This window comes from Akebia trifoliata, chromosome 16 (genome assembly GCF_017979445.1).
Source record: "Akebia trifoliata isolate Shusen 1 chromosome 16, ASM1797944v1, whole genome shotgun sequence".
NCBI lineage: Eukaryota > Viridiplantae > Streptophyta > Magnoliopsida > Ranunculales > Lardizabalaceae > Akebia > Akebia trifoliata.
In genome coordinates this window covers 30,555,885-30,575,673 of record NC_141390.1, presented here as the reverse complement: position 1 = coordinate 30,575,673, position 19,789 = coordinate 30,555,885, and the positions used below count along the sequence as shown (strand labels likewise).

At 33.1% G+C, this 19,789-nt stretch overlaps 4 protein-coding genes across 4 annotated transcripts; 3 read left to right on the top strand and 1 right to left on the bottom strand.

Moving 5' to 3' along the window:
- The first annotated feature begins 2,249 nt into the window (after window positions 1-2,249).
- On the top strand, window positions 2,250-3,157 carry LOC147383478 (major allergen Pru av 1-like). Its single transcript, XM_086427053.1, has 2 exons — window positions 2,250-2,540; window positions 2,654-3,157. Exons 1-2 carry the CDS (start codon window positions 2,360-2,362, stop codon window positions 2,950-2,952), a joined length of 480 nt encoding a protein of 159 aa, XP_086283179.1. The 5' UTR covers window positions 2,250-2,359; the 3' UTR covers window positions 2,953-3,157.
- Window positions 3,158-8,123: 4,966 nt separating this feature from the next.
- Window positions 8,124-8,872, top strand: LOC147383477 (major allergen Pru ar 1-like). The gene is made up of 2 exons (XM_086428953.1): window positions 8,124-8,378; window positions 8,482-8,872. Exons 1-2 carry the CDS (start codon window positions 8,198-8,200, stop codon window positions 8,778-8,780), a joined length of 480 nt encoding a protein of 159 aa, XP_086285079.1. The 5' UTR covers window positions 8,124-8,197; the 3' UTR covers window positions 8,781-8,872.
- A 2,143-nt stretch (window positions 8,873-11,015) lies between these two features.
- Window positions 11,016-11,796, bottom strand: LOC147383476 (major allergen Pru ar 1-like). The gene is made up of 2 exons (XM_086428621.1): window positions 11,548-11,796; window positions 11,016-11,444 (listed from the first exon to the last, which is right to left on the bottom strand). Exons 1-2 carry the CDS (start codon window positions 11,726-11,728, stop codon window positions 11,146-11,148), a joined length of 480 nt encoding a protein of 159 aa, XP_086284747.1. The 5' UTR covers window positions 11,729-11,796; the 3' UTR covers window positions 11,016-11,145.
- A 6,594-nt stretch (window positions 11,797-18,390) lies between these two features.
- Window positions 18,391-19,187, top strand: LOC147383475 (major allergen Pru ar 1-like). The gene is made up of 2 exons (XM_086428641.1): window positions 18,391-18,652; window positions 18,756-19,187. Exons 1-2 carry the CDS (start codon window positions 18,472-18,474, stop codon window positions 19,052-19,054), a joined length of 480 nt encoding a protein of 159 aa, XP_086284767.1. The 5' UTR covers window positions 18,391-18,471; the 3' UTR covers window positions 19,055-19,187.
- Window positions 19,188-19,789: the final 602 nt, after the last annotated feature.

Below are 19,789 nucleotides of genomic sequence, written 5' to 3'. Positions count from 1 at the left end.
ACGTGTCGCCTTCCGTCAATTTCCGTCGACTTCCGTCAAGTCCTTCACCTGAACAGAACAAAATTATTCAAATCAGAATACTAAGAAAAAAAAACCAATATGACCATTACAATGTCCATGATGTCAGAAACTTGTCCAACAAAAATCAGCAGAAAATGTTGCCACGTCACCGCGGCGCACCAAGGAGAAACGCGGCGCGGTAAAATTTTGATGAAAATCGATTTTTCAAATTGGAAATGGTTTCTGATATCCTGAGGATTGTAATGAAATTTTTTTCAATTTTTTTTCTGTTCGTTTGGCTTCTGTTTCAAGCAAAACACATTCGGTTCTGTTTCGGAAACTGTTTCGGATACTTTCCGAATTGAAGAATGAATCAACTCGCTGTCCCCGGCAGCGGCGCCATTTTGATCGGTTGTAAATCTTGCAATAGAGATGCAGAGATTAAGAAGATTAAGAAATGGACTTTGGGTAAGTCGAATTCGTTCCACAGGGACAACGAAGATTCAAATATTCATTCGATTAGAAACCAAAACAAATTTGAAACAGATTGATTAAAAAACAAAACTGATTTGTTGCACAAATAAGATGGAAATAAACTTGCAATTCTATTTAAAACAGAAACTAGAGGTTGAAGATAAAAGAAAGGGAGATTAGAGAGTTCAATGTAGCCTTCACAAACTATCCATAATGTAGATCAATTCCAAGAATAACTCAATCCATGTAGCAAGTCATTGCTCATGGATCGGAAGGTGGAGCGGTTTAATTATTAAAGGTAACCAAGAGACATTCATGAAAATTCAGATTTAATTGAGATTGCCTAGCTATATTTAGATTCTTCACAAAGCATAGCCGTTCTTGAGCTTATCTAAGTAATGGCTATCAAAGTTTGAATCAAAAAATAAGTAGATCATCTAATCAAAGTAGAATTTCTAGAATAGTAAACATGTAAGCAAAATAAGAATTAAAACTACATTAGAGGGATAAACTTGCTTCGGCATCATTGATCTCTCTAAAGAGGATCTAGCCGATCATCGCAAGGATCATATTGCAACAATACTAAAAAGCAAAGAGAAGATGGGAGAAGAAGATGAAGATGCAACTTGATTCCTTCTTGAATGGATCTCTCAAAAGAGTTACAATAGAGCCAATGGCTTACTCTTGATGTTCTCACTACACTCAAGATCTCACCAAAAGGAAAAATTACAGAAAATTAAAAGAAGAAAAAATCAAAACTTATGGAACAAGAGAGAAGAGAAGAGCCCCCAATTTATAACATTTGTATTCGGGTAATCGGGTCAACTTTTCGGATGATTTGCTTCGAACTACCCAATCAGTTACAACCACCGAAGCTTCTAGAAGCTTCTGTAAAAATCTCGAGGATAATTCCTCGAAATGACCGCGGCGCGGTCATGCCTAGCCGCGGCGCGGTGACGTGGCGCCCAAATCGACCGAGATTTTTCTGGAAACTTCCCTTCGACTCGTGTATTGTAACCGTAATTGTTTCGCGATTTGTTGGCTTCCACGTGCGCTACAATTAACACTAATATATCATTAGCTTTATTAATTTGGATAAATAAAATAATTTTGCAATTATTTAAAGGAACTAACATTTATGCAATGGTAATCTTAATGCAATTACGGTCCCAAAATCGAATAATTGGGACCTTATCAACAAGCATAAGATGAAAAATAGACAGACAATTAAATGGGTTTTTGAACTTGGCCCAATATGTACATGTTTTCAACTCTATTTAATAAAATGCCTTTCAGCTTGAGCCTATTATCCGAACCTGACTAACGCATGGGCTGAGCCAAGATCTCAAAGTTCAAATTATAAGCAGTGTATTAAATTTAGAGAGTTGCTAATCCCACACCAACTTTTAATAATGCCATGCCAACTGTGTGCAATTTGTTGGTGATTAATATAGGAATTGGTATGGCATTAGTAAGAGTTGGTGTGGCAATAGTAGCTCTCTAAGTTAATCCACGAGCTCGAGGCCTTAAAATTGTTTGGGCTTACTAAGGTCTGGCCCATATGTGCCTCATTTAGAATGGGACCCACAACTTAAAAAATCCACTCCTCTGTCAACATAAATGACCGAAATACCCTCAAAGCCAAATTTGACCGTTGAAAAAGGGACCCACAGCTTTGAAAAATACTTCCTCTAAATGTTGCCATAATGCCATTGCCATGGAAGGCTTTTCACACCCATCTACCCAAAGCTAAGAAATCTATAAATACACCCAAAGCTCTTCACCAATCTTCACAACTCAAAATACTCCTCTCCTCAACCAATTCATTCCTCATCTCCTCTTCATTTGTTCTTTTTAGATCATCTTATATTCTCAAAAAGAGAAGATGGGTGTCACCACTTATTCACAAGAGTTGACTTGCCATATCTCTCCATCTAGGTTGTTCAAGGCCTTGTTCTTTGATCATGACCTTGTTCCCAAGCTTATGCCCCAAGCCATTAAGAGTGTGGATTTAATCGAAGGAGATGGAGGTGCCGGAACCATCAAACAACTCAACTTCAGTGAAGGTAAGTTAAACAAAACATGAATCACCTATATTAAGGTTACATATAATTACACATAATTGTCAACAGACACTAACATAGTTAATCGTGTTTTTTATGATTAAATCTCTATGCAGCAAGTCACTTGAAATATGTGAAGCACAAAATCGATATACTTGACAAAGAGAAGTTCTATTGCAAGTACACTTTGTTCGAAGGTGATGCATTGAAGGGCGGGTTGGATTCGATAGTTTATGAAGTTAAGTTCGAGGCCTCTGACAACGGAGGATGCATTTGTAAGATGACAAGCCATTACCATGCCAAGGAAGGTGCTGAGATCAAAGAAGAGGAAATCAAGGCTGGAAAAGAGAAAGCCATGGCCATCTACAAGGTTATCGAAACCTACCTTACCGAAAATCCCCATGCCTATGCTTAGTGTGTCTTGTTTGAGTGTGTTTTGTATCTCCTGGTCTATAATACCTTCGGTTTTGTAATAAAAAGCCCACTTTTGTGATGTTGCTTTTTAAAGGGGCTTTGTCAAACAATGATACTTTGTTTTGTTTTGATTGAAGAATTGTATTGTATGAAAATGCAAAAATATGTAATCTTATATAGAGAAGAATATTCGATTGTGTGATCAATTCGTTTGAACATTTTTACCATTAGAATCGAAATATGGCAAGTTTGCTAAGTAGGAATTTCCAAGCAAGTTAAAGATAACTAAGCCCTGTGCAGCCAATCAATTTCACTAAGTCAAGATGGAATCTTCTTCATTACCACCCCAAAAGAGTTAATCTTATTTTTAAACTCCACAAAATTTCCTTCGAGTCTGTATTTTCTTAAGCATACAAGAAACATGTTCAATAATTTACGATCGACATCAATTCACTTTGAAAGAAAACTCTCTATTACAAATTACAACCTCTCACTGATTAAAGAAATATATAGCCTCCAAGAAGTGTAACTACGAGTTTTACGTATTAACAATGACTCTTTGTTGACCAATACCATCACACTCCCAAACCATAACGTCTACATGATTACATCATAATCCGAGGTACCAAAAGGAAAAAGGAGCATAGAATTGACATATTTATACTAGGGTTGGGATCCGTTGACAAAACAAATGATCCCATGGTTGAGATTTATGAGTATCTTGATAACACAAATCTTGGAGATAGTTATCGTGAGGATAAATCTCCATTGGATTTTGCATTTAAAAAGTTGGGATGATGCGTATTTTCCATGAGTCATTCATAGAGGTCAAGAGATCCTGACCCCCTTCTACTATTATACTATTTACTAATCTTATATAGTTAATATGGAGGACAACCTACCTAGCAAAATCTGCTTTAATTTCATTTCCTATAGATAGGGATTCGTGTAAAGGAACATGTTATGCTGCTTAATTGAGATTTTCCCAAACACGATCAACACTAAAATATTTTTCGAGCATTAAAAAAAAATGTAAAATTTTTTGAATTTTCGACAAGAACGAGTGCTCGCACGGAGTAACATCAAATGACTTCTCAAAATACATCCATAAATTTCTAACTATTGAACATTCATAGAATAGATGATTAATGATTTTTCTTGATTTGCTACATAATAAACATCGAGAAGCAATAATGATGAGTACTGAAGATGAACTTGCCAAAAATAAAAATAACCATTGGAACTCAAAATACAAGAATTGATTACAATATTAACCTAACAAATACACACAAAGGATAGGCATCTGGGTTCACCATAGTGGAGAAGGTATTCTCCTGTTGGGTTGTCAATCCTCTATAAAAATGCCCTTTATGCCTGAACCTACATATATCCTCCATAAAATAGCGAAAGAAGGGTTCAGGACCATAAAATTGACGAACAAATTAATGTTCATCTTGGCATGGCTGATCGAATTAATTTATCTCTTGGAATTAATGTAGCCTTATTTTTACATCCACAATTCAATCATCTTTTACTTTAAAAATCCTATCTTGTTAGTGTAGTTTGAAGGTTGATTAAGTAAATGGAACCTTAATGTCGAAGAGAACAGTAAAAATATTTTTAAACGTTGAAATAATATTTCTTTTTGAGATCAAGAGGTTGAAGATGCCTAGTTTGGAAAGAAATTAACCAAAAATTTTACACCATATTTCACTTTTAGGTGGACTGATTTAGATCAGCCCAATCAGTCAATGACATTGATCGATCTGGGTTTTAAAATTAAACATTGATCATAATAAATGAATAATTGACCAAACCTTCAACCAAGTTGATTTGTCTAATAATATTTGATCCACCTCCATCTCTTTGAATTATGCCAAACCTTCCTATCACATTGGCAGTAATGGCCCACCTACACGCGTGGACTTGTTCTTGTTTATGTTAAAAAACAAATATCAACTAAGCCGCCCAATAGAAATTTCTTTCTTCCTTCTTTTTTTTCTTTCTATTTTATTCATAAATTATATATTTTTAATAATCTATTCGATTATAAATAATACAATTAATAAAATATTGTATTCGGCTTAAGTTCATTTTATATAATTTTATGACCTAATAATAGGAAATTTTTTTATCTTATAATAATTGACAGAGTGGGTGTTTAATTTAGAGGACACTGAACATGTGGTATTTTGCTAATTCATCAAGTAAGCCCACACATCTTTTATATGAATCTAATTACTTTGACCATTTACCATCTGATAAAGAGCTAACAATGTCAAATAGAATGATTTTTCATGTATAAGACCATCAAATCAGAACAAAAGTGATTGATCCATGATTAATAGATCGATGCAAAATCCAACAATAGGTGAAGCATGATTTTATAAGTGTTTGAAACTGATTTCATTCATGATTGAGCGGGATTTGCGAGATTTATAACATAAAAAATCTTTATTCACATAACCATCAATCTATAATTCCCACAATCAAGAATTATTCATATATCTCAAGAAATATGTTCATGTTCATAAAGATCAAAAGTTTATGATGCTTACCTTGTGGCATTAATCAAATCGATGATTCAAGATTATGCTGGAGGTGTGACTTTTGTAATCCACATGTCAATGATCCAATGTGCACAAATCCTCAATCGTGTCCTTCAATTTTTCACACTCACATTCTCTCTCCTCTCAATGTTGGATTGGTTAGAATTCTAGTGATTGATGGAGATCATCACATTTTAGAATCTTATGTGTATGCGTGTGCATCTCTTCTATTATGGGGTGTCAATCTACTTAACTAGATGGAAATAGAGGACTTAGATATCATCTTTTAATAAGATTCCTTTTCATCAAGGTTTCTATTAAAATTCAAAAAGTATATTTATAATTCTAATTACAGTGGGATTTATCACTTATTATTGATGTCTTTAGTAGTATAGAATTCGTATGCAAATTAAATACTTAAAATTGTAGGTCAATTGGGGCATGTGAAATTGAGTTCTAACAGGATTTTCAATGTAAATTGTCCTTCACATTAACTTATTCGAGATTCTATACGATTCATTCCATATTTAGAAAATATTTGCCAAGTTTAGAAAATTCACCCAAGTCAACTATTTTTTACTTCTTTTTTTTGGGAGGGTAAAAATAATTAATTTTTTTAATTTTTAATTATGTATTATCTTTATAGAAATATGATCTTGTGATTGACCATCATGTATTCTTCTTTGGAAAAAAAAATTTACAATTATTTCATTATTAGCATAGAGAGCTGTCATTGGCACCCCAATTTCTTAAATTATTTATTACACATTAAAACACACCATTTGAACATTACTAAAGTTTGATTCAAGTTTAACCCAACATTACAAAGCATGATATCACATTCAAACAACTTAGGCAGTTGTTTACAATTAGAATTAGGCTATGGAAAATCCTATACCTAACAAATAGGAATCTTAAAAAAAATAAAAAAAGCAGAAAAAGAGAGATAATTTCTATTGGCACTCCAACTTTTACTTATTCTAAACCATTGACTTATTTTTTATTTTAATTGGAGTGTACTAAGTAAAGTTGGGGCACTAAACGTAGATCCCTTAAATATATATTGATAAAGAGTTAAATGATTTATCTAATCCTAAACGAGATGGCTAAGGCAACTCAAATAGGTATCAATGATGCATGAAATGAGAGGAAATACCAAGTTTGAATATCAAGATGCAGAGTCAACTACACCTTATATTCATCTCCGAACAAATTTAATAAGCTAAATCAAGGAGAAAGAAAAAAAAAATGTTCACAAGGATTTTTTATTATTGTTTCTTGTTCAAATATGTAATAATTGGATTGTTAAGTGATTAAAGCAAAACATTAAAGATGTGCTCATGTAGTTGTGAAAATACAAGATAGCACAAAGAACAAAAAATCGCACTTGAAACACACAAGGATTTATGTGGTTCGGTAATGTGTCCACGTCCACATATTAGAGCAAGAACAATCACTATTATCTCTTTTTTCCTTTGTTTTACAGTCATAGAGATCTCTATGTATAAAATTGAGAGTTGCTAAAACATGTCTATCTCCCTAAAAATAGAAACTCAAAAGATAAAAATGAAAATCCTTAAATATATATATATGACATAATTCCCTTTTTAGAGTAACCCAAAAAAAGAAATATAATACAAGACAATTGCACAACAATCTCTACCTTGGCTTGAATTCGGTCATACAGAAGACCTGGGACAATAACCTATAACACGTGCCCATCACTCCACCTTGACCTAAATAGCAAAATCACCTTGGAGAAAAATCGTACATATCTTCCACAATGAATTTTTCATCACCTATGCTTGGGATGCAGTTTCACATCAAACCTGAATGAACCCGAGTCACTCACATATCTGTTGGTCAAGCTCTTACCCATATAGAGAATTTTCAATTTCTACAATTCTAGTGTTGATTCCTCCTCCATAATGTTTAACAAAACCCCTCAAAAAAATATTACATAATGTACTTCTTAGTAATCTTAAAAATGAAATAAAATACAAGACAATTGCACGACAGTAATAAATAAGAAAACTTTATCGTGCCTACCAACTTTGCTTAATGCTGGTGCAAATGTGCCCCGAATTAAGCGGGTTCTTCACCTTATCCCAAGTGTTATGGGCTTCAAACCTATGCGCTATATCGTAAAATGCAGCTAACGTTTATTGAACGTTCAAAAACCTCCTCAAACTTTCGCTAATTGTATCTGTTTAAGCATTAATTTCTAATTTCCTACTCCTATTATTAATTTATCTCCCTTGTCCTCCACTGACCCGATTGACTTGGGTTACTTTCATCACACCTATGAATACTTGGGCTACCGTTGGCCCAGACAAATAAGCCATGATATAGGCTTGGGCCAACTGAGGTTAGGTCCACATAATCCTCTTTGTGGGGTCCTCTGTATCAAGTTGAAATTCTAGAATACAGAGAAGGACCCACACCTAAAGAAAGCCGATCGCCCCCCCTATAGGCGTCTAACATTGGGCCAGAATTTAAATGTTCACAATTGAATTGAACATTGGCCAAAGACTTTTTTGCTTTGTAGCAACCAAGGCCACTCTCCATCTAAATCTATAAATACCACCAATGCTCTCCACCGTTTCCAAAACTCAAAATACTCCCTCCCAAGCCAATCGATCTCTAATCTCCTTTTTTAATTTCCTTAGTTCATCTTATATTTCCCTAAAAGAGAAAATGGGTGTCATCACTTATACTCATGATTTGGATTGCTCAATCTCTGCGTCCAGGTTGTTCAACGCATTGTTCCTTCATCATGACCTTATTCCAAAGCTCATGCCTCAAGCAATTAAGAATGTTGAGGTACTCCATGGAGATGGAGGGGCTGGAACCATCAAACAACTCAATTTCAGTGAAAGTAAGTTATACAAAACATGAATAACCTATAGTAATTAAGGTTATATATTTATTGTCAAACAAATATTAATTAATATAAGAATGTTTTTAATATTTCTATGCAGAAAGTCAATTGAAATATGTGAAGCACAAGATCGATATACTTGACAAAGAGAACCTCTACTGCAAGTATACTTTGTTCGAAGGTGATGCATTAAGAGGCGGTGTTGAATCGATAGTTTATGAGATTAAGTTCGAGGCAGCTGCCCACGGAGGATGCAAATGTAAGATGAGTAGCCATTACCATGTCAAGGAAGGTGTTGAGATCAAAGAAGAGGAAATAAAGTCTGGAAAGGACAAAGCCATGGAAATGTACAAGGTTGTCGAAACCTACCTCACCGAAAACCCCAATGCTTATGCTTAGTGTGTCTTTTATTATATTTTTTGCTAAAATTATGCAAAGTGTGTATTTGTATTGTAATTAGCCAACATTGCAATTGGCTTAATAATAATAATAATAATAAGCCCTCTGTTCTGAATTGCTTTTGAAGGGGTGTTTCGTTTAAACAAATCAGTCTGTGATATTTTAATAAAAGTAACAAAGCCCTATGAATAAGAGGGAAATTAACTGATTCATTCAAATTAGGAGTGTGCAAACAATTTGTTTTTTAAAGGGAGTGCGCAAATAATAATTTTTATTTTTTATGTTTGGGGCAGAGCATCCAAAATATTGCATAGGTGAATAGAAAAACACAAGTTTCCAAAGGATCCATATAAATTTTTTAAGGATTCATTTTTCTTTAAACACTTTCTTTACTAAGTAAGGGTCTTCAGCCCCACAAGGGTACAACATTTGAAATCCAACGCCACAACCATCTAAATTTCATGGAAAAAACTCATACTAAAAATATAAATAAATATCTATTTCAAGCTTCATCAAAGGTTTTTAAAATGGATGGCTATAGAACTCCCAAATTTAAAATTAAATTTCAAAGGTTAAAATGAACATTTTTTTTTTTTTTAAATTTGTTCTTTCAAAGTTGTTATAATTTTGTCCTTTACATTCTTTTTGCATCGATAATGTTTTTGGATACCACAATCTGAGCTCATGACATTAATAAGATTTGAAATCTTACTAAATTAACTCTTCTTGTTCTAGGGTGTTTTTGATTGCACATGAAAAATAGGGTGGATAATCAATTTCCAGGTGTTTGATTGGTTTTTGACTTGAAAAATAAAATTTTCACTCTCTCTAAAAAATTCACTTTAGTAAAGTGGGGATTTCACCTCTCTCTCAAGTCATCTCTCTCATACTCTCAACCTCATTTAGAAACCTCACATACTCTCAAGTCATTTCTCCCAAACTCTCATCTCAAACATACTATTAAATCCCTCTCAATGTAAAATCTCTACTCACCTCAATTATTTCTTTTCTTCTCTTTTCTAAAAATCTAATACAAATACATCATTAAAATCAAGAATATCAAGAATTCAAGAAAAAGAAAAGGAAAGAAGAATACAAGTTTTAAGGTAAAGTGTAGTAAGAAATAAGTCCCCCCTTTCCCTTCTCAACTTCCTAACTTCCTTTTTTCACTTCTTCATTTTTAATTTTTTTGGAATTCTATTTCTATAAAAATGTAAATACTTGTGATTTAGTCATCATGAAGTCCCTCTCTTAATGAGATGACCCCCATGATCTAGATCAAAAAAAAAATCTCTTAACATTTAAGGGTACAAGGTTTCACTACCAATTTTCTAAAAATGAAAAATAACCATGCCATAAGTTATCACCTAATGTGGAGGAAATATGATACCTAACACCTTTCTTATTACCTAAATAGATCATTTTACTTAGATCTTAGGTAAAATAATTTCTCTTATCCATACGTGAGTCACTACAAACAAAAATAATTTTTTAAAACTATTTTTCGGGTGTCCATTCACACCTTTTTCTATAAATAAAAAATAGTGATGATTCAAAATCCAAGTAATAAAGCTATTCAAAAACGAAAAATCCATGTCTACATCTTTATGGCATTGCATCATGTTTTTAGATACCAAAATATGTGCTCATGACCCTTAGTAAGATTTGAAATCTTGTAAAATTTATTAAATCAACAAATTTAAAAAAAAAAAAAAAATGTTTTTTTTAACCTTTGAAATTTAATTTTAAATTTGGGAGTTCTATAGCCATCCATTTTACATACCTTTGATGATGCTTGAAATAGATATTTACGTATTTTTTTAGTATGAGTTTTTTCTATGAAATCTAGATGGTTGTGGCGTTGGATTTCCAATGTGATAACCCTTGTGGGCTCAAGACCATTACATAGTAAGTAAAGTGTTTTAAAAAAATGAATCCTTAAAAAATTTGTACTGATCCCTTGCAAAACTTGTATTTTTCTATTCACCTCTGCAATATTTTGGATGCTCTGCCCCCAAACATAACCACAAAAAAAAGTATTGTTTGACCACTCCATTAAGGAAAAAAAAAAAATTGTTTGCACATTCCTAATTTAAATTGATCAGTACATTCCCTCTTATTCATAGGGCTCTGTTTCTTTTATTAAAACATCACAGACTGATTTGTTTAGAATAATTAAAAAAAATTACCACTCTTCATTTATATATGTAAAAGATTTCAACAAAACACCCCTTTAAAAGCAATTCAGGGGCTTATTATTATTACTAAGCCACTTGCAATGTTGGCCAATTACAATACAAACCATCATTTATTCAACCAATACACACTTCGCATAATTTTAGCAAAAAATATAATAAAAGACACATTAAGCATAAGCATTGGGGTTTTCGGTGAGGTAGGTTTCGACAACCTTGTACATTTCCATGGCTTTGTCCTTTCCAGACTTGATTTCCTCTTCTTTGATCTCAACACCTTCCTTGACATGGTAATGGCTGCTCATCTTAGATTTGCATCCTCCATGGGCAGCTGCCTCGAACTTAATCTCATAAACTATGGATTCAACACCACCTCTCAATGCATCACCTTCAAACAAAGTATACTTGCAGTAGAGGTTCTCTTTGTCAAGTGTATCGATCTTGTGCTTCACATATTTCAATTGACTTTCTGCATAGAAATATTAAAAACATTCTTATATTAATTAATATTTGTTTGACAATAAATATATAACCTTAATTACTATAGGTTATTCATGTTTTGTAAAACTTACTTTCACTGAAATTGAGTTGTTTGATGGTTCCAGCCCCTCCATCTCCATGGAGTAACTCAACATTCTTAATTGCGTGAGGCATGAGCTTTGGAATAAGATCATGATGAAGGAACAATGCGTTGAACAACCTGGACGCAGAGATGGAGCAATCCAACTCATGAGTATAAGTGATGACACCCATTTTCTCTTTTAGGGAAATATAAGATGAACTAAGGAAATTAAAAAGGAGATTAGAGATGGATTGGCTTGAGAGGTTGTGGAATCAGAGAAGAGCATTGGTGGTATATTTATAGATTTAGCTGGGAATGCCTTGGGTGGGAAAATTAATTTTCTAGTCAATGTTCAATTTTCACGGCCTCTACTAAATTTGGAATATTTAAATTGAATATTAGTTGTGGGTCCCTTGCTTGGTTCTAGAACTTCAATTTGATTAGGTGGAATCATGGTTTTTAAACTCGGTATCTCGTCTTGTTCAGCTTCGATACCGAGTTGTCTCGAACAAGTTTTCCAATATGTTGGAGACATCTCGTGAGACAAATCAAAAATTTGAAAGTGAGTCGTAAATCTTGGTCAAAAAATGACTTTGTGAGTTGGTCTCATTCAGTTCTGATACCAAGTTAACTCGAGCAATACGTCTCAGTCTCGGACGAGTTTAAAAACCATGGGTGGAATTAAACTACAACAAAAGAGGAATATGCGGACCTAGCCATAGTAAGTCCATGCCTAGCTCAAGGTTTATTAGTTTGGGCCAAACATAGCCCAATCATAACTGTGCTAATAATTTAAAGGAAGCTTTGATAACATTGTGACTTATACCGAACATACGAGATATGGCCTAGTTAGCTAGAGAATCGAATCCAATTCATTTGGATATTAGAATGGCGATGACCTTATATCACTAGAGACAACATTCAAGAATCTTGATGTGACTTGTAAACCTAAAGAGATTAAGTATATTTTTTTACTCTTACAAATATCTCCTGTGAATGTGCCCTCTTAATTCTATCCAAAGCTAATTCTTTTGGATCATATTGGCTTTCATGACCTTCATCATGTCCTTTTTAATTTTTCTCCTTGTCTTTCAAGATGAATAATTTGTACATTCCAATATTATGTAAAGACCAAGTGTTTTTTTTTTTTTTTCTCTTTTTAATTACATGGGTATTATGTAAAATTCTAGTTAGGTTTTTCTGGGATTTATATATCTATTTTTGGTGAAAGGGCATAATCTGTAATTGTAAAATTTTACTTCATAGCGAAATCAATGTGATCCATGGATATGCCTCAATCTCGAGGGAATCATATAAAAATCTCTATTTTTTATATGTAATTGCATTTTTTTTTTATTATTATTCTTGGATCAATTTCTCTACATTCATTTCTCATACCAAGGCTATGACCTAAGACTTGTTTAATTAAAGTATCCCTCCACACCTTATTAATCCCTGAAAGGTCAATTACAACAGTTTCTTTTTCTCTCTCCTTTAACAGTTATTATTATATTATAAATTAATACAATATTATTATACCTAACTGTAGCTAATCAAATTATATTATTATATTATGAGTCGGGTGGGAGTAACATTAAAATTGTCATCATTTCTCACATTGTTGATGTGGAGGTGACCACATGGCCATGGATGGTTTTCACTCATATCTCAATAAAAAGTAATTATGATTCCATACATACATCCACATTAGCAATGTGAGAATCGATATCAATTTTAATGTTACTTCAGCATTTGACCTTAGTGGAAGATACACGGGCGACATCTTGACATGGTGGCGCGCGTATTTCCATAGATGCGTTTTACTCGTATATCAGAGACAACGTATCTATGAAAATGGATATATGTATGCCACCACGTCAAGATGTCCCTCGCTGAGGTCACTCCAGCATAACTCTATTATATACAGCAAAATTATATTGTCGGCCCCACGGACTTTTGCTAGATCATCCTCAATGTAAGTCGTGAACATTATCGGGACGAAGGTCACCATGGTTGAAAGCAGGCCTGCCCTCATCTATAAATGGCGGCTTATACTTCTATTAGACTTTTCTAACAAACACAATCGACAAAAGATATACCTATTGTTGTGGGTCTTGACGTCTAGCCCTAGGAATGTTACTCTGTCCTGCAATCAACCAAATACTTTTCTCAATAGAAAATGTTGGATTAACATTGAAATGTACATCGATTCTCACATTACTTATTATTATTATTATTTTTAAATTTTTTTTGTAAGAAAAGTAATAAAAGTGATCTCAAGATTGGACTTCACATCCCACACACTGACGTGAAAGTGTATGGAAACCATAGATGCTTTTCTCGAGATACAAGTGAAAAAGCATCTATGGTTCCTATCCACTTTCACGTCAAGATGCACGATGTGAGATCCAATCTTGAGATCACTCCAGCACGGCTCTTTTTGCAATAGTCAAAAAAATAATGTTGAAGTGACTTCAAGATTATACCTCATATTGCTCATCCTGACGTGAAAATGTGTAGAAATCTTAGATGCTTTTCATCGAGATACAAGACAAAAAATGTCAAATACGATGCTCTGAGATTACAAATAAAATTTGAGCTGCCTAGTGGAATTTTCATTTTCATTCTTATTTTTAGACAGTTTTCTAATATAGTTGTTTACTCCATTTAGGATAAGTGCAGTGTTAGTTTCAACCCTGGACAACTTTCACAATGTGAAAAAAAGTCCAAATTTGACGGTCCTGCACAGTCAAATTTCATAAAATTCGATGGATAAAAAAGTCGAATTGGTGTTGAATTTTTCATTGTCAAATTTTTCTTTTCGACGAGCCGAAACAATCAAATTAGTGAATGATGAGAGAAATTCGTCAACTCTAAACTGTCAAATCTAAGAATATCTAGAATTTTGACTGTCCTAGACCGTCAAAATTCAATTTCTAAAATTTGTGGGCCTTGGCCCTTCAATTTTTTTGTCGAATTTTTCAATTTTCAGGTAGTGTTTATCACCCAAACATTAGATGGTTCTAATATTCTCATAATACATTGTGAGGATGATCCAATCCAACAGTTTGGATCTCGGGTCAATGGTCAGCTTGGGCTGATAATATCATTCTCTTATAATTATAAATAATCTAATCGATTACAATTTGGTACAATAATATTCTACTTGTTTATGTGGTAAAATAAAAAATTGAAGAAAAATCAAACATGCCGTGGGCTACATTATGGAGGTTGATAGAGGCCATGTAGTTTGCTAATTAAACAAGTCCACATGAGTTTACCTTGATATAATCATGAAATGAAGGTCAATTACTATACAAATAGAAGGAATCTTCAAATTAAGGGTTTTAAAAGAGCAAGAGGATCAGTATAAGAGTCGCGATATTCTAACTTGAAAATTTTCACTCAATCTGTAGTCGGTCGACATGGCAAGTGCACAGAACCATAGATGTTTTTCTTCGGGATACACAAGGAAAAAGATCAACAGTTTTGTGCACTTGCCACGTTGACTAAGGATAGACCGAGTGAAAATTTTTTTTTGTCAAATTATCATTGGTCTTGGTATAAGTATACATTAGGAGCCTTGATGTAAACATTTAACAAATTTAGCGAAATTGTAGAGAATAGGACCATTTTATCTATGAATGATCATCAATCAAAAGAACAAATTGTGGTTGCTGCTAGATTAATGGTTTTGATTCCTGCAAAGCCAACATCTATGGAGTCTTATTAACTTCAAGATGTATGTATTCCACACCAACAAAAATAAAAATAAAAATGTTGAATTTTTTTTTAAAACTCCCACGAAGTTTGATATTTTATTTTATCTTTTATTTTGTATGAATATGAATAATTTGGATATTTATATTCAAAATGATTTAGATAGACCTAACAGCTGGTCCAATGTGAATAAAATTTTTCATAATGAGTATTGTCACGAGGCCAGTCTACATGTTAAAATTTTCACTCTTTAATCTTTGTACTCATCCATGTCGGCACTAAATAAACAATCTAATCCCAACATTACACACACAGTCTCAAATCCACAACTTTTTTTTTTTTTTTTCTGCACAGATTTTTTGGAATTACAAACTCACACCCATTATCTTCTTATAATAATAGAGACTATTTTATTTAGGTTAGAAAACCCTCTACCATGATGTCATCACATGAAATATGTACAACAATTACAAAATTAACTTACAACAACTAACAAATATCTTCATCAAAATAGATGACACATGAATTAATAAAAAATGTCTTTAGCCCACAGTATGGTATCTATCAATCTTAGGAGTACTTTCCCAACTTCTTGTTGGGTGTCCTTTTATTAAGAAATCACTGTTGCCACTTATCTTATAGTCATCTACCCACATATATGCACCACATGTGATCTGTGCATGGAACATAATTTCCAACTATTAGGACAACCCAAATAATTAATCAACAACTATAATCATCATAGGTAGTCAAGCTACTCTCCACTATATTGTTATGTAACTCGATACCTTGGCTTCAGTCATGTTCTATATGTAGACAATCAGCTTAATTTTTTAAAATGATTGGTGTGTTGTACGTAAAAGTTATTGTGCTAATAGAATTTCTCATAACATAATGCTTATAAATTTTTTAATAATAATATCTCAAAATAACAGGTGTCACATTCTTATCTGTATTCTCTAATCTTCGTATCTAACTTTTTTCTCTCTTTAACTTTCTTTTTTGCGCTGATAAAATCAACATCTATAGAATACCAATAGGTCAATTTTAAAGGTGCAAATTGACTAATTGGATAATCTGGCTCAATGGAAATTTCGAATCCAATAAATGGTGAAAGTTCTTAGGTTGCGTGTTTGATATAGGTTGTGTGTTTGATACCTAATTTGGGAGATATTTCCTTGGGGCCACCAATGAGGGTTTTCCCTCACTTACCTAGTGCGTGTAATGTGTAGGCGTTGCACGTGCCCAGGGGAGGATCCCATATGCTTGGCTCATTCGATCCCCCTAGTCAGACGTAAGTAAAAAAAAAAAAAAGTTTACTAATTTGATCAACTATCACTATGTGAAAATTGAAAATTTTGACAAGAAAACTTGACAGGCCAAAACCCACAAATTTTAGAAAGTGAATTTTGACGACCTATGGCCATTGAAATTTTTTATGATCCCCAATTCGATAGCTTAGAGCCATCAAATTTCTCCCATCCTCTTTTAATTTAACGGTTTTGATCCATCGAAAAAAAAAATTGACAATGAAAATTTTGATGCCTTGGTCCATCAAAATTTATGAAATTTGACGATCTTGAGCTGTCAAATATAGGCTTTTATATATATATATATATATATTTTGAAGGATCAGTAGCTAACAATTGAGGAAAAGAATTTGGTTGATTGCCGATGAGAGTAACATATATATATATATATATATATATATATTTTGAAGTATCAGTAGCTAACAATTGAGGAAAAGAATTTGGTTGGTTGCCGGTGAGAGTAACATTCCTAGACATCAAGACCCACATAAACAAGTATATCTTTTGTCGATTATGTTTGTTAGAAAAGTATAATAAAAGTATTAGCCGCCTCATTGGGAATTTCCTCATTTTACTTGTCATTTATGGATAAAGACAGCCTTAACGTCAACCTTGGTGACCTTCATCCCAATGCATGGAGATTTGAGGATGATCAGACAAAAGTCCGTTGGGGCTGACAGCATAATTTTGCTATATATAATATAACTTAATTAGCCGCAATTTAGGTATAATAATATTCTATTAATTTATAAGATAAGTATTATTATTATTATTGTTAATGGTTAAAGGAGAGAAAAAAAAAATGTTTTAATTGAGTGTATAGAGGTTAATAAGGTGCGTGGGGGTATGCTGATTAAGCAAGTCTTTATTCTTGGTCAAAGGCATGATATGTGGAATGAATGTAGAGAAATCAATCCAAGAACAATAAAAAACAAAATAAAATAAAGATGCAATCACAAATTATACATCTTGAAAGACTGAGACTAAAATTAAAAACACATGATAAAGATCGTGAAAGTTGATATGAACCCAAAGACTTGGCTTTGGATAGAATTGAGAGGGGAGATATTTGTAGGAGTTAAAAAGGTATACCCAATCTCTTTAGGTCTACAAGTCACATTAAGATTTTTAAATAAATAAATTATATGGTGATTGCTATTCGAATATCCAAATGAGTTGGACTTGACTATCTAGCTAACTAGGCTATATCTCGTATGTTGGGGGTATATGTCCTAGTCGTGGACATGACATCCCTTCTCGTGATATGAACACAATTATAATGAAAATAATAATATTAATTCTCAAAAATCAAAACAATCTTTTTAAAATTACTTACGTGATTTATAAGAATTAAAAATAGAGCCATTGTGAAAATGAGGTGATACTCAATAGGTTACACAAACAACAAAGATTAATGCTGGAGTGACCTCAGTGGGAGGACATACGGGGACACTTTAACTTGGTGGCACGCATGTCTTTCTCAGGATATATATCTCATAAACATATAAGACACAATGTAAACCATGTTTTCTTTAAATTATTAGCACAGTTATTATTGGGCTTTGTTTGGCCCAAACTAATAAACCTTGAGCTGGGCATGGACTTACTATGGCTAGGTCCGCATATTCCTCTTTGTTGGAATTCAATTCCACCCAATCAAATTGAACTTCTAGAATCAAGCAAGGGACCCACAACCAATGTTCAATTAAATATTCAAAATGTAGTAGAGGCCGTGAACATTGAACATTGACTAGAAACTTAATTTTCCCACCCAAGGCATCCCCCATCTCAATCTATAAATATACCCCCAGTGCTCTACTCCGATTCCACAACCTCCCAAGCCAATCCATCTCTAATCTCCTTTTAATTTCCTTAGTTCATCTTATATTTCCCTAAAAGAGAAAATGGGTGTCATCACTTACACTCATGAGTTGGATTGCTCCATCTCTGCGTCCAGGTTGTTCAACGCATTGTTCCTTCATCATGACCTTATTCCAAAGCTCATGCCTCAAGCAATAAAGAATGTTGAGGTACTCCATGGAGATGGAGGGGCTGGAACCGTCAAACAACTCAATTTCAGTGAAAGTAAGTTTTACAAAACATGAATAACCTATAGTAATTAAGGTTATATATTTATTGTCAAACAAATATTAATTAATATAAGAATGTTTTTAATATTTCTATGCAGAAAGTCAATTGAAATATGTGAAGCACAAGATCGATATACTTGACAAAGAGAACCTCTACTGCAAGTATACTTTGTTTGAAGGTGATGCATTGAGAGGTGGTGTTGAATCCATAGTTTATGAGATTAAGTTCGAGGCAGCTGCCCATGGAGGATGCAAATCTAAGATGAGCAGCCATTACCATGTCAAGGAAGGTGTTGAGATCAAAGAAGAGGAAATCAAGTCTGGAAAGGACAAAGCCATGGAAATGTACAAGGTTGTCGAAACCTACCTCACCGAAAACCCCAATGCTTATGCTTAGTGTGTCTTTTATTATATTTTTTGCTAAAATTATGCGAAGTGTGTATTGGTTGAAATAAATAATGGTTTGTATTGCAATTGGCTTAATAATATTAATAATCCCCCTATTCAGAATTGCTTTTAAAGGGGTGCTTTATTGAAATCTTTTACATATATAAATGAAGAGTGGTAATTTTTTTTTTATAATTGTTCTAAACAAATCAGTCTGTGATGTTTTAATAAAAGTAACAGAGCCCTATGATTAAGAGGGAATGTACTGATTAGTTCAAATTAGGAGTGTGCAAACAATTTTCTATTTTTTTTCTCTCAAAAGGGAGTGCTCAAACAATAGTTTTTTTTTTTTTTTTTAAATGCTTGGGGCAGAGCATCCACAATATTGCAGAGGTAAATAGAAAAACACAGGTTTCCTAGGGATCAATACAATTTTTATAAGGATTCATTTTTTTTAAACACTTTCCTTACGAAGGATTGTTGACCCACAAGGATTACCACATTGAAAATCCAACGCCACAACCATCTAGATTTCATGGAAAAAACTCATACTAAAGAAATAAATAAGAGAAATTTACCAAAACGGTATAGTTTTCATAATTAATTACCAAACAAATAAACTGTAGCAATTAATTTCGAAAATGGTAAATTTCCCTTTTCAAAATTAATATTTTTTTACTAAAACAGTAAAAACAGTAAAATGTAAATTTTTTTTTATATCAAAAATACCCTTTTTTGTTTTACA